The sequence below is a fragment of the Denticeps clupeoides genome, chromosome 13 (genome assembly GCF_900700375.1).
Source record: "Denticeps clupeoides chromosome 13, fDenClu1.1, whole genome shotgun sequence".
In the NCBI taxonomy this organism is placed as follows: domain Eukaryota; kingdom Metazoa; phylum Chordata; class Actinopteri; order Clupeiformes; family Denticipitidae; genus Denticeps; species Denticeps clupeoides.
In genome coordinates, this window is record NC_041719.1 from 17,219,986 (window position 1) to 17,234,903 (window position 14,918).

Genomic DNA, 14,918 nt, shown 5'->3' on the forward strand with positions numbered 1-14,918 from the left:
AAACCAAAAATAATAATAATCTAAAAGGAAAGCATAGCGTCCTTTCCCAGTCCTCCAGTCAGCTAGGGACACGGTTTTGTCGTTAAACCGATTGTGTAAAAGGCTCATGTCAGTTCTTTATGGCTTGCTGTTAGGTTTGAAGCCTTCGCCCATGAACAGGCTAAAGACATGATGGCAGGAGGACCAGGGTGGATGATAGATGTGCAGTCATTGTTTGATTTGGTTCAAAGTGACGTGTAGGGCTTGTGTCTCTAAAGCCAATTACCCCTCATGTAGCCTGAAGTTTTAGCCCTTACAAGTGCAAAATCCATGAAGCCTCCATGAAGTGATGTTACAAGCGTGTGTCGAATAATAAAGCAGCATTTCTGCAAAGCATGCATCCAGACTTGCTTCATTTAGGGGAGGAGCCAAAAACAATGAGGTCCAAAACCTCGCTGCTTAGCTGACACAGGAATGCATAGCTTCGCTAGCTTAGCCTATCTTAGCTAAGGTTAAGACGGGATTTTATAATGGCCAAATATATTCAAAACAATTGTCCAGCCTTACCTATGAAATCTTATCCCCCAGGATCTGGTTTGGAGCGTACAGCGGTTTGTACAGCCCCAAGCAGCACAAGAGTGAGGCATTTTTATGCACTTCTCTCCATAGACATGTAAATGCTTCACTCCACAGCACAGCCTATCGCAATATGGCGGCAACGTTGACGTACGTGTACCCATATGCCTATGTGAGTCACGAATCTAAGGTCTCCATTGAACCGAATCGAAAGTCATGTGACCAAACACGTCACATTTAAATCGCAACTTTTTGCGTTCATGTAATCGCACAGACTGACATCGCAGTTACGATTGCAATTAGATTAATCGTGCAGCACTAGTTCATAGTTGTCCAAGCTACACAAGCGTACACTACTTTTCACACATAATCCACTCAAACAATATTTTATTGTCCACGTGAGATCATTTCTGTAGTACAATTATTTGATTGTGCATTTTTTTTATTATAAACCTGGTGCACATGAAGCTTTAAGAAATTAACCCTTTTTTGTTGCCTCATGAGGCTCCATCTCATCATCACTAAGTTAAATGCTGGTAAGCGATGAGACTTGACCAGCGCTTCCCTTCTTGCTTGATGCACAATTTTTTATTAAATGGAGGTATGATGCCCCATCCATTCATACTCATTGGTTCGCAGACGTAGCGTCCTGTATGAAATATGAATATAATTTCAAAATATAATTTCATGAATTATATTCATGAAACATGAATATAATTTCAAAATCCTTGACAGTACAGCTCCACTACGGCACAGACTTAAAACGTGCTTGATAGTTTGTCTGGTTTTTATACACAGATTACTGGCAGTGATTATTATTGACAGGGGTCAAGTTTAGTTTCCTTTTTTTCCCCTTTTCTTTTCCTTCTTTGTGTTGTTTTTGGTTAGGTTATATATTTTAAGATGGAATTTACACACAGACATTTTTATTCATTTCTCTATGTGAATTTCAAATTAGTTTTTGGACTTTTGTAAAAAATTTATTTAAAAATAAAACGACGAGTGGCTGAAATGATAAAACCAGATTAGCATACACACCTCCATATACTGGCCAACACAGAATGCCTGCATGGATTCCCTCGTATCCTCAAACTGGAGCGCTGCCTCAAGCGCAACCACCGGGTCTTCTCCTGCAAACTGAGCTGTTGGGGGAAGGTCACACACTTATAACAATGTACAAAAATCACCTTAAACACAAATGCACACTCAGAGGGGGCCGCTGGGCCCAGAGAAAGGCACATTTTTCACTATGCTAGGCATATTAATAATTTGGTCTTGGCACAACACACAAAAGTGGGGCTCAAAAGGGCAGAGCGTACATTTAAATGAAGACAAAGTGCAAACTGGTCATTTCAGTGCAGTTGTGATTCACTATGGCACGCACAAGTAAAGAAAATTAATAAAAGAAAAATAATATTTCACTCATATTTACACTGTTCAGTTGTGTAAATAATTACACTAAATTAAATGCCTCTATAGCCATTGATCATGGAAGCATGATATGTTTACTAGTTTATATATATTTAGAATATTAAAGAGTTGCCTTTTAAAAATCTTTCAGGCAAGGAATCCTGAATTAATCTCATTTGTTTACGTTACGGCATTAAGCGGACACCCTTATCCAGAGAGACTTACATTACTTACATATTCAGTGGCAGAGACACTCAGTTAAGTGTCTTAATCAGTGGTAGTAAGTGGGGTTCGAACCTGTGACTTTTTGGTCTTCTGGTTCATAGGCAAGTGTGTTACCCACTAGGCTACTACCACCCTTAAATATGCAGAACACTTGTTCTTCCCAGCAGAAAAAGGCTTTCTCCAAAGTAATGACTTTTTGACTACGGTTTCAAATTGACTGCAATGTTTGAGCAGCTGCATATGAAGTACAGATGATGACTTGATCAACTCAACTTTCAATAAAGTAAATGTGTACAAGTGTCATGAGTAGAAAATCTGATCGTAAGTTTTGGGGAAGGATGGTCCTGACCTCAAGTAAGATGGTAATAAAACGAGTAAAGTAACCATGTACTCAAGGTAAAATAGTCATTTGTCTGAGTTTCTTGCCAAAACAGTTATGGGATATAAAAGTAAAATATTGGTCAATTTCGGTGTTGTTTTTTTTGTGCACCCTGGCATACCACCTTTTTGTGTGATGCTCGATATAAACTAGTGGTTTGTATTGGTATGTCCTTTACATTTGCCGCCATAGATGACAGAACACATCGCGCATGCGCAGTGAAGAACGTTCCTTCAGTGCGTAGAGTCAAACTCACCAAGGATGCTGTTCCCTGTTGAGGACTGAGCCTGGAAGTCCTTGATGTCATAGACTTTGCCTTCAATGACAGTCCAGAAGCCGCCATCCTTGTTGTGGTTCTCCAGGTCAGCCTTGCGAATCAGCGAAACCTCCTCATTGTTTTTTGAACTTTGTCCATGGAAGAAGCAGCCTATCACAGCAGAACAGTACATTAAAATACAAGTACAAATCTGGATACAAATAGCTGGTAATTTACTTAATATAAAATTATGATAATTATGGATGGCTTTCCATTTTTGCTTTTACATTAAAAGTCAGATCACCGTGCACTAATGAATTCGTACCCATGAGCCCAGGCCAGGCCAGGTCCTCATTGTCATCTCTCTCTTGGCCAGGGGCCAGATGATTGAAGCGGTCCAGATGTTCAAGCAGCCAAGCCAGGAGGGGGATGGAGCCGGTCTCCTGCATGAGCCCCGCATCCCGGGTCAGCAGCAGCACAATGGATACCACCAGCTCTGGCAGCAGAACACCTACACCACATATAAGACCAATAAACATATAGTGACAGAGCACGGTGCCATCCAGAAACCACAGTAACGCCTATATTCCTGCTCCTGCTGCTATATATCACCTGTTAGGTCTCCTTCTATGACTCGGGACACTTCTGCAAAGTGGCGATGACTGCTGAAAGCAATGCTGGAGGCCACGGGAAGGATATCCCCAATGTGGGTGCAGAGGAGCGCAATATACTTCTTCAGTAAGGAGCCAACGCCAAGGACCTCAGCATCTGTGAGAGCTGAAGAGAGTCAAACAGAAACAGGAATTACATACAGCAAGTGACACTTTTACAGTATGAAACATGTGCCCTGTTACTTTAAACCCACTCTCTGTATACACGACATACTCAAACGACAACACAGGAATGTCAGAAAGGCCATTCTCCACTCACTGTATCCTCCCATGCCAGTGCTGCTACTGACGCCCACATACAGCTTACAGACCAGCAGCCTCTGGAAACGCAGCAGCAGGTCCAGCGAGGCCGATCGCTCCTTGCTCACGTGCTCCGCATCTTGGCAATTGGAGATCCGGCGAGCCACATCCTTCAGGCGCACAATGGTCTGGGACGCGATGTTCCTGTGAGGACGGTGCAATATCGGCTATGAGTCACCTACCACCATTATGATTAAGGTACATGACAATCAAGGTGAACAGTGGGATTTTTCGGCAACCTGAGCAACTGCTGGACAAGCTGGACCAGAGGGAGGCTCTGTTTACTTGCTGACTCGTAAATGCCAGTGTTGATCAGGTCTTTGTCCAGGGTGGTGCGGCAGCGGTGCAGGGTGGAGGCGTTGGCCTCCTGCTCGTCAATCTCTTTCTCCTTCTGAGCCTCTTTTTTTGCTTCAATATCCTGAAGGGAAACAGTTTTGACACATTTTTTCATTATAGTACAAGAAAGTGTGCGTTAAAATTGTGCAATTAATGTATATTCTGCTGCTCCATTCTGCATATATTTCTATACATATGTTTACCCTTATTTTTTGGTTAATCGAATACTGACTATTCACTTTATCACATTCTCCCCCAACCTTTCTGCATTTGTTATGTGTATTAAGTGTCATACTGCATCGTATAGTATAGACTTTTCCAGACCTGACCTAAGCATTTAAATGTACAGTCCCTGACAAAAGTCTTGTCGCTTATCTATTTTGTAGAAACACCTGCAAATAAACCTTTTAGCTAATCAATTAGTGTTAGAAATAGCTCATATAAAAAGCTAAAACCCTACCAAATGATGTTTAATGCATTGAAATGAAATGAAAAACAATATATTGATGAAGTCATCAGGGATAGCAAAGAAAGCAGTCTCCCAGAGTTCATCAATATTCTTTGGTTTCGTCTTCCGTGCTTCCTCTTTCTCAATGGTGACTGTGCTGGCCAATCCTGGAGCATCTTGATCTTCTTCGCCTTGAGGATCTTTGATGTAGAGATGGAAGTATGTGACGGAGCACCATTCTGCTGCAGAATTTGGTCTCTTTTATGGTTGGGAATATAAAAAGTTACCTAAGATTTCTTTGTATTTCATACTATTGATGTTGCCATCCACCCTGCAGATCTCTCGCACCCCCAGACAATGTTTTTCGCCACCAAACTATTTCCAGGTCTGCCTGACCTGGGCTTGTCAAAAATCTATTTTTTATCCTCTGTACTTGACGCTCAGACACATTGAAGGTGTCTGCCACATCAGCAGTGGATCTGGTCTTCAGCCTCTTGATAATCAACACTTTAGTCTCAGGGTGATAGTTAGGCATGTTTGCAGAGGTCTAGTTACAGTTGATGTGGAGGTCTAGTGTACTGGGGGTCTTTTTATACACACCTGAGACCTAATTGATCCATTATTAGTCACAGATGAAGCTCATATGACAAGGCGACAACACTTATGTCTTTGCAAATATGGACTCAATGGGCTTTACCAAGCTTTGAACATTAGAATCCTTTTTGACAGATTCGTTTTGGACTGAAACATTATTACAAAAGCTGTTGGGAATAAAATGCAACACAAGACTTTTGTCAGGGACTGTACATCTGTCTTCAGCATCAGTGCACATTTAGGGTGACGTACATGATGATGATAAACATAGTCATACTGCATTTTAATGTGCTTAACAACAATATAGGGTGGTAGTAGCCTATTGGGGTAACACACTCGCCTATGAACCAGTCAACCACAAAATCACAGGTTCAAACCCCTCTTACTACCATTGTGTCCCTGAGCAAGACACTGAACCCAGAGTGTCTCCAGGGGGGACTGTCCCTGTAACTACTGATTGTAAGTCGCATGCACATCCTGACATTCAACAGGCACCTTTTGTTGGTCACGCTAACAAAAAGAAGAGACTAAAGAGACAAAAAAGAGAGGATCTTTTAAAGTCATTCAGGTGTGCCAGGCATTTGGAGTAGAGCAGACAGAAGGGAGGATGAGGATGAATAAAGGATGCTCATGACTGATTCAGCCTGACCTGGATCTCTGCAGTGATGGCTGTGTTCAAGGCAGACTCCAGACCCCCATCTGCCATGAGGCTGCTGACCAACAGGTCAATCATAAAGCGTCGTCCAGGACTCACACTCATCTCATTTCCAGATGCTGGACACATGAAAGCATACAGACATCCAGGTTGAATTCACATTCATCGAACAAAGACATCAAAACGAGGCTTTGGGTTTCATGTTATTGTTGTAGCCTGCATTCAGCCTTCAGAGGGGTGCAAATGTGCCTTTATTAAAATAATAATCATTTTTATCTCTGACTATTGGTTAGCTATTAAAGGACAGTGGTGACCTAGCGGGTAAGGAAGTGGACTCGAAACTGAAAGGTTGCGGGTTCAAATCCCAAATCAGCAAGGTGCCACTGAGGACCCCTCGATCAAGGTACCATCGCCACACACTGCTTTCATGGCTGCCCACTGCTCACTAAGGGTGCAATGCTGTGTAATCAGTTCTAAACGGCTGTTTAGAACTTTTATCAACGCAATGCCATTTTAAGCAGTATGGTGAGAATGGTGCTCCCCACATACAGACCTGCATTGGGCAAGAGTGAGGACAGGGCTCGGGCTCTCTCCTCCGCAGTGGGCAGCAGCACCGACCAGCCGCTCTGGAGCACCGCCTGTGCTGCCGACTGCACTGTGATCAGCACCCCGGCATTGCTGGCAAGCGTCACCACCGTCTGCTTGAGGTTGTTGAGCAGTACGCTCCCCAAACCTAAGCCCAGCTCTTCAGGATCAACCTGGTTGCTGATTGCAGCATGTAGCTGGGGAAGGATAGAGACAAGACAGTCATTGCACATGAACTGGACATCCATTACTTTCAGCAGCAGGTTAGTCATGCATGGAATAATCATTAAAATTTGGGAGCCATCTATTAAAAAATATTAGTCTAATCACATAGATTTTTATCAGGCTGTTCTGTGTGCAGTAAAATATATGATGGTTGGCTACATTTGCATTTACATTACATTTACATTCACAGCATTTATCAGATGTCCAGAGCGATTTACAATCAGTAGTTACAGGGACAGTCCCCCCCTGGAGCAACTTAGGATTTAAGTGTCTTGCTCAGGGACACAGTGGTAGTAAGTTGGATTTGAACCTGGGTTGTCTGGTTCATAGATGAGGGTCTTACCCACTGGTCACTACCACCACACATTTGCATCTGGCAAGTGGAGACTAAACTAAAAAAAAAAAAAAAAGGGCCAACATAAAAGCTCACCTGCAGCCGAAGTAGATTGAGAGTTGCCACTACCACGCACTCTTTTTCCTGAGAGGGGGGCCAATCAGAGCTGCCGTCCATTCCGTCGCTCACCTGGCGTAGGAGCAGGTCCAGCTGCTCAAAGGTCATAGGACACACCTCCACCACAAAGGGCACACGCAACCCCACAGACCATTCAGAGCACGACGACCAGGAGAAACTCTGCGAGACAGGAAGAGGAGACATCAGCACACTGTGTCCATCATAGATCGTGTTCATTATAGGTTGAAGGTTTACTCTACCTGTCCTGGACCACAGGCGATGCCCACTATGTGTTTGGAGTTGAGGCCAGGCAGAGCCTTGGGCTGCTTCTTATTAGAGAAGAGTGTATCAAAGTGCTGCAGTTTGTCATTGCTGCCCCAGCTATGCACCTCTCCCTCATCCGTGAGGGCAAGGCAGTGAGTGGAGCCCACGGCGATGTCCACTACCTTCTTACCTGAGTGGTGAAAGACCTAGACTTGTTGACATGGCTATTATGTAAAAAAAAAAACGTATGTAATAAAAATTACATATATAAATTGGTATTGGTGAATATGATTTTTTTAATTCTTTTTTTTTCACCAATACCAATTTATATACAATTTTTATTACATACGGTTCACGATGTAATGGTATGTACAATGGCTCAATGAGCTCCGTAAAGTATGGTACTTACCTTGCAGACTGTCCAGCAGTTTGGGGTAGCGGACATGCTCGTCAGTGCCATGGCCAAGACGCTGGTTGTCCCCCTTTCCCCACGTGTAAACCTGGCCATCCTTGGTCAGAGCCACAGAGAACTGGCTGCCACAACACACCTTCACAATGTCCAAATCCTGGAGCTTTTCCACCAACTTGGGCGTCTTACAGCCATCACTGCCCCCTCGTCCCAATTTCCCATAATCCCCATCCCCCCAAGACCAAACCTGGCCTGAAATAGACAGATGCAATTAAGAGGACTGATGTACAGACCTATAGCAGGATAGATAACAGATCAAATGTAAACTGCACAGGGAAGTGATTTGATTATGGAGGTCTCCCTCATACCATTTTCAGTCACAGCAAGAGTTTGGGCATCTCCACTGCCACACGCCACATCGACCACCTTCAGTCCCTTCAGTGCAGTCACCAGTGTGGGTGAGGTATGGTCCTCACTGGAGCCTATAAGAATAGGTTATGGACGACGACCTCAGTTAGCCCATGCTTTTCAGAAGAATACAGGAATTATAAGCAAGTGATAAATATGAATGTGTGGTTACCATGACCCAAGCGGCCATAGTTGCCCCGCCCCCATGTGTAGAGTTCTCCATCGCCAGTGATGGCCGCACTGTAGGTGCTCCCGCAGGCAATGTGTGTAACATGCTTTCCATTCGGCCGCCCCACAAATGCCGCTATAACAGTGGGTTCTTCCACAGACCTGAAAAGAAGAGCATCACTTCAATTATTCTAGAGGAACGAGATAACCTGTCAGAACACAGAGTTTCAGCATATATTTCAAAACAAAGAAATAAATTGCTGTAACGCTTCAGTATTGCCTTTCAGATGCACTTGTAATGCTGCTTCTGTGATGTCTCTATGAATTATGGATCTATGTTTATATTCAGTTCCAGGCGGTAGTATTGTGAGATGGAAAATCGTTAATCGTGCAATACAAAATAATTATTCAACCAGATTATGAGAATAATAAGATACGTACATGGTGTCTGCATGACCCAGGCGGCCACCGTCCCCACAGCCCCAAGAAAAGACTTCTCCACTGGCTGACAGAGCCAAGTAGTGCTGCCCATCTGGGTGAGCAGCCAGCTTCACTACCTTCCTGTTGGACAGGGCGTGAACCAGCATGGGAGCCTTTAAACGAGAGTCAAAAATAAGCACATCTTCACTTAAAGGCACTGTACAAGATGAAATAAAAATTGCAGCCATACCAGAGTTGTGCTCTTGTAGTTCTGGGTATAGACGGCCCCAGTGATGGCCAGGATGAGGAAGCCCTTCTCAGAGCACACAATCTGGCTGACCCCCAGGTTGGCCAGGGCCTTACACTGGATTGGTCCATTGACATTGGCATAAGGCTTCCAGCCCAGCAGTCCCCAGCCTATAACCTCTTGAAGGGTTCCCTGAAATAAATTCACAAGAATAGTAAGTATGTAAAACCAGAGATATCATGGGTCACATGAACGTTCCAGTCATCACACAACTTTTAATTGCTGTGATCATTGCACTAAGTGAGCCAAACTTCAGCATCAACTTTCAACTAAAGACACAAGGGACTTTTCATAACTAAATTCAAACTACAAATTTGAGATGCAGGCCCCAGGCTTACTGAGCATTTAACAACTTGGCCTATTTCTATAGCAACTCTGGCTCTTTCTGCAGCCGTCAACTGATATGGATGAATGAGTTCATTATATGCTTCTTTTCCCCCGAGACCAGAAATATCAAAGCTTTCAGGTCAGGGGAGGATAAAGGTTTATGCAACAACCTGCTTTTTATTCACTGCTCAAAAAATAAAGAGAACACCAAAATAAGAAATTCTAGATCTGAATGAATGAAATATTCTTATTAAATAGTTTGTTCTTTACACAGTTAAAGGTGCTGACAACAAAACCACACAAAAATTAATCAACAGAAATCTTATTTATCAACCCATGGAGGTCTGGATTTGGAGTCACACTCAAAAGTAAAGTGAGAAAAACACACTACAGACTGATCCAACTTTGATGTAATGTCCTCAAAACAAGTCAAAATGAGGCTCCACGTACGTGCCTGTATGACCTCCCTACAACGCATGGGCATGCCCCTGATGAGGATGGTCTCCTGTGGGATCTCCTCCCAGACCTGGACTAACGCATGCGCCAACTTCTGGACAGTCTGAGGTGCGGACCACGTGAACCCTGGACTGCCTGTTAGTGGACGGAGCGAGACATGATGTGCCAGATGTGCTCAATTTGCTGATCTTGGTGTTCTCTGGCAAATGCCACCAAAACATTAGCCAGAAAGCATAGGAAGTGAGAAGTGGTCTGTGGTCACCACCTACAGGACCGCGCCTTTATTAGGAATGTCTTGCTAACTGCCTATAATCTCGACCCGTTGTCTGTTCCATTTGCACAACAGCATGAAATTGATTGCCAATAAGTTTGATTTCACAGAAGTCTTCTTGTAGTAAAGACCCATTCTTTACCTCTGTCCAGAGGGCTTTTTCAGTGGGTACTTTTTGGTTCCAAAATAGGGCGGTGGTATTAGTCCCATTTTGGATCTAAGAACCCTGAATGTGTACCTCCGGCGTTACACATTCAGAATGTTAACACAAAAAAGCCTGTTACATTGGTTCACATTTGGAGATTCCATCCCAGGGTGGTGGCAAGAATTTGGATGATGCGTGCAGTGGTCTGAGTGGATGCTCGGTCACCTCTGTGGCCGCAGATGCTGCTGTATGCTTTTCCTCCACTGAGTCTGATCCTGCCCACCCTGGACAGTAGGGGTGTTAGAAAATATCGATACTGATATCGATAGGAGAAGCAAGCAGCTCGTTGTTTGCTTCGCTAACCCCCCACGGGGTAAGGCTTTGTCCAGGCACAGGTTGTCCCACTGGCTAATGCAGGTTATTTCTGTGGCTTATATGGGTCGGGGGCTGCAGTCCCCTTCACCTGTACAAGCGCACTCTTGAGAGATGACGCAATACTGGCCATTGTTTAGGGGCGTGTCTATGGCTGACACTTTAACTAGGTTCTACCGCCTAGATGTCACTGCTCCTACTCTGGCACATGCAGTCCTGGGCGTGTCTTCTTGAAGCCTGCATTATGTGAACATGCCTTCGGCCCTATCGGTTACTGGCCTAGCAATCAGGGCACTTTCTGTATCCCATGGTGAGATGTCGGGCAAATCGACCGGATGAGAACGAATGGTTACGGTTGGAACCTCGATTCTCTGAGGGAGATGAGTGAAACATCTCACCAGCATGCCCGGCTTACATTCTGCGAGGAAGAGCTGGTTTCTGAAATGAGGAACCAGATGGGAGCGGGGGGGCTTTATTTAGAGAAGGCGGGGCCTCCCCCTGCCCAATCAGGCAAAGCCTGAAGGCAAGATTGAATTGGGCTTCAATCTTGGATCATTCTGTTATTTCAAAAAGAGTCTACTGGTTGCTTTTAATTTATTCTCCTTCTCACAGTTTTCCAGCATTATTGAGAACATGTTAATTGTTAGTAAGACACCAGTAAGAACAGGCCATGGTATAGGAAAGGCATTGTGATCCTTCTAACTACAACATAAAACCATCTGCAGGGCAACGCAATCTGAAAGACGACGACATCATAGGGCTCCACTGAACAACAGATACCTTATTTGACGATGGGGAGTTACACAGTGGAGGACTGCATGGGGCAGCCAGGCGGTCCAAATGGGCCATGATGACCACGGCAGTTTGTCGCAGGTCAATGGCCAGGCCATTATCCAGAGGCAGGGTCAGGTAGCGCAGAAAGCTTTCATTTGGGCTGAGCGGAGTAGATAGGATCTGTGGAGACAAGTGATCATGGTGAAGTTTCCAGGCCAGGCTCAAACAGAAACACCGTATGATTCACATGGGAGAAGAAAAAAAAAAGAATTTGCAATTTAATAAACACAGAGGAAAGCACAAAAAATAAATTCTCTTTTTAATAATAAAAAAAGGGTTTCAGAGAGGGCTAGCTCCTCGCAGCAGAAAGCAGCCAACCTCAACCTCCTCCTCGGGCACAGGCTCCTCCTTGCTGCTGTGGATGCTCTGAAAGCGCTGAAGCAGGGGCAGGAGGGGGGCGCTGGTGCCCTGGGTGGAGCGCTCGTTGTCCATTTCCCGCATGCCGTTGTCCCAGAGTCGCAACAGCAGCAAGACGGCTGACAGAAGTTGGCTATGGGACAGAAAAGAAGAGATGGATGTACTATTCGCAGCACGAGATTTAGTGCTTTCATCTTTAACACCCATATTTAATAAATGCAACTTAAATGTAATTAAAATAATGGCAGGGGGAAACACTATTCTGCCTTTCATATTGGACACACACAAAATAAAGGACAATTTCTGTGCAGCTAACATTAAGGTAAGTACAGCAAAGTCACAGTTTCATTAAACTATGACTGAAATCTCCCTCAATATTGAAATTACAGTTTCATGAGTTTCAGCCCGAAATTGTGATTATTTGACCCCACCCTGAGTTTCCGCCCAGTTCTATGTGTTCGGAGACGTCTACAGTGCTGCCCTAACCTCAGTGTCCCCCTCTGTACTGCCAGCTCAAGCAGAATGGCCAGGGCCAGATGCTGGTCCTGCAGGGGAATGTTGCATGGCGTTTTGGTTCCTGTTCCATGCACATCACTAAACCACAGGGAGGAAAAAGAAATAAGTTAATTTGCAAAGAGATCAGGTTACTTCATGTCTTTTTCAAGGGCATTTGAACAAATAAAATCAGTAACTAACTGCAAAATTAATTTGGGGGAAAAAAAAAACGAATTAACTGAGGTCTAATGCATTCTAAGAAACAGAGTGAAAAAAGCCTAGCCCCTCCCACCTGAGGAACTTGGTGGCCCTCTCCACAACCTCCAGCCACACAGAAGACAACGTTCCCTCATCAAACAGAGAGGCTTCTGGGAGAGCTCGAAGAGCATCGAGCGATTCCTGTAGAAGTTCACTGCATAGATCTGCATCGTCACCTGAATCAGGAATTAATATCCGAAAACGGGAAGATTTATGAATAAAAATACATGAATGCAAAAGAGATGTTTTATACACTTCAATTGCTCTGTCAGCTACAGGGATGTGTCTCTGGGTTAAAACAGTGTCGCTCATCAATAGCTGGGTGTGCTGAGAATCTGATCCCACATGCATCCTTCCTCCAATATCTACTACATCTCCACCAGCTACTCTGCAGCGCCCTAAACACAACACAACTCAAACAGCATGCCACAACCAAAGCCGAGCTATTTGGATCATATTTTAACATTCTGTGATCAAAAAAAATTTAACTGTTTAATTATTTTTGCTGTAAAGCCAAATACAAAAATACAAAAAGTAACACAAAACACGCATAAACACACAAAGAATGAAGCAGGGTTTTATGAAATGGTGACGGAATACACCCTCACACTCCAGAAAGAATTTCTGTTGAATATTAGGTTACTCGGACTCACAAAGACAGCCATATCCTCACTAAACCCTACACTGAGCACATCTAAATTCCTGAGTGAAACTGAGGCCTGGGGCCAGGACCAGGAATGCAGGGAGATCCTGTGTGAGGCGTATAATAGGCGTATAAATAGTAAGCATTTGCGGGACAATTTCAGTGATTAGGGCAGGATGCCGCTTACCTGACCGCCATGCCCTGCGCAGGAAGGCGAATGCGAAAGAGAGAGCAGCCCTGGATCCCACCCGAGCTAAACCCTCCACTCCTTTACTAACAGGGCGAGCGCTGTGGAGGGGAACAAAACTGTTACAAAATGCTTTTTTGATGGTGATGTCATTGCTGAATAATATTTTAGTGCTGAGCATTACAGACCTAACTATGTATGAACCAGTCTAAAGGTAGTAAAGGTCATACTGATAAATGTCAATAACGTCAATCCTTTACTATCAGGATCAATTTAAATTAGTGTTATGTAATGTTAAACTACGTTAATTTGCAAGTTCTCATTTTTGGAGTCTCACTATGGGACAAGCATGGAAACCTCAGAAGCGTCTATGCCATTACACCAGCCGTAAGGCTGTGTGGGGGATGAGTATAAGCCAGTATAAGCCTCCCCCCAACCCTCGCTTCAATCAGAGGCCTACACTCTCGATCCCTGAGTTCAGAAATATTGCTGGACAATTCACTATTGGCCTTGAGCATGGTTCTATTTGTTTGGCGCTTTGTGACATTGCACAAAGCGCTGCTGTATAAATACATTCTGACTGGTTGAATTAGTCTATAGGTCAGGGTAAAAGCCCCGTGCCCAGACACCAGAATACTTGGTTTCTCGCTGTTTGCTGATCAGCTACAAAATTTGTCTACAAAGACTCTCACGACTGCTAAGCATGCCAGCCAGCATGGGACATACCTAAAAACTTGATTTGAATGGATTCTAAATCCCTGAGAAATTGCCCACAAAGCATTAAATGTTCAAAATGGTAAATGAAACAAAGGACAGGAAAATAAGAATACAGTCACCAAAAGACAATATATAAGAACAACGTGACTAAAACGTACCTCTTGTTGTCGACAGCAGGCTGTGGCGGGGTCGGGGGACTCTTCCAACGGATCTTATACTTTTCCTCCATCATGCTGTGCGTGAGCGAGATGAGGTAGCGCTCCAGAATCACCAGTCTCTGGCTCAGACGAACAGCAGACAGCGTGCTCTTGGCCGTCAGCGCGGACATCTTCTGCTGGTCGTCCACCAGAGCCTTAAGACATTCCTTCAGCTCGGTCTCCTCTGTACATGAAGCAACGGAAATCATTTACATTGAATCAGTAAAGCAGTAGAGCGCAATGCTTTCTATTGCTGGTCATCCACACCACTGTCCTGGACAGAATCCAGTTACACACACAAAGTGTACACACTCCTGTTAAAATGCCATGAAAATAAAATGACACCACAATAAATAATTAAATCTCCCACCTTCAGTATGAAAAAAAGATTGAAAGAATAATAACATCCACTGTATAGGCTATAGCCTTTAAGCATTTCAACTACTGTACTGATATTTAAAACTAAAAATGATAAATATCAATAAAAATAAATGAATACATTTATCAAAAATGTATAAATAAATGCGGATTAAAATAACGCATGCTACCAAATCAGTATCACAGTTTTAAATTTTCCATTTTCAGTCGAAGGA

The 14,918-nt window shown here is 43.9% G+C and overlaps 1 protein-coding gene across 3 annotated transcripts in view; it reads right to left on the reverse strand.

Moving 5' to 3' along the window:
* herc2 (HECT and RLD domain containing E3 ubiquitin protein ligase 2) overlaps nt 1–14,918 on the reverse strand; it is a 56,758-nt gene that overhangs the window by 35,169 nt on the left and 6,671 nt on the right. For all 3 annotated transcript variants that reach the window (XM_029000037.1, XM_029000038.1, XM_029000036.1), the window contains exons 5-25: nt 14,287–14,509; nt 13,412–13,512; nt 12,616–12,757; nt 12,315–12,422; nt 11,790–11,961; nt 11,418–11,591; nt 9,010–9,198; nt 8,781–8,932; nt 8,344–8,501; nt 8,132–8,245; nt 7,764–8,015; nt 7,351–7,544; nt 7,070–7,270; nt 6,383–6,611; nt 5,824–5,948; nt 4,036–4,214; nt 3,756–3,940; nt 3,438–3,602; nt 3,151–3,336; nt 2,826–2,996; nt 1,594–1,697 (exon numbers count right to left, since the gene is read on the reverse strand). In XM_029000037.1, the coding sequence (XP_028855870.1) occupies nt 1,594–1,697; nt 2,826–2,996; nt 3,151–3,336; nt 3,438–3,602; nt 3,756–3,940; nt 4,036–4,214; nt 5,824–5,948; nt 6,383–6,611; nt 7,070–7,270; nt 7,351–7,544; nt 7,764–8,015; nt 8,132–8,245; nt 8,344–8,501; nt 8,781–8,932; nt 9,010–9,198; nt 11,418–11,591; nt 11,790–11,961; nt 12,315–12,422; nt 12,616–12,757; nt 13,412–13,512; nt 14,287–14,509 (3,524 nt within the window). The remainder of the gene's footprint in view (nt 1–1,593; nt 1,698–2,825; nt 2,997–3,150; nt 3,337–3,437; nt 3,603–3,755; nt 3,941–4,035; nt 4,215–5,823; nt 5,949–6,382; nt 6,612–7,069; nt 7,271–7,350; nt 7,545–7,763; nt 8,016–8,131; nt 8,246–8,343; nt 8,502–8,780; nt 8,933–9,009; nt 9,199–11,417; nt 11,592–11,789; nt 11,962–12,314; nt 12,423–12,615; nt 12,758–13,411; nt 13,513–14,286; nt 14,510–14,918) is intronic.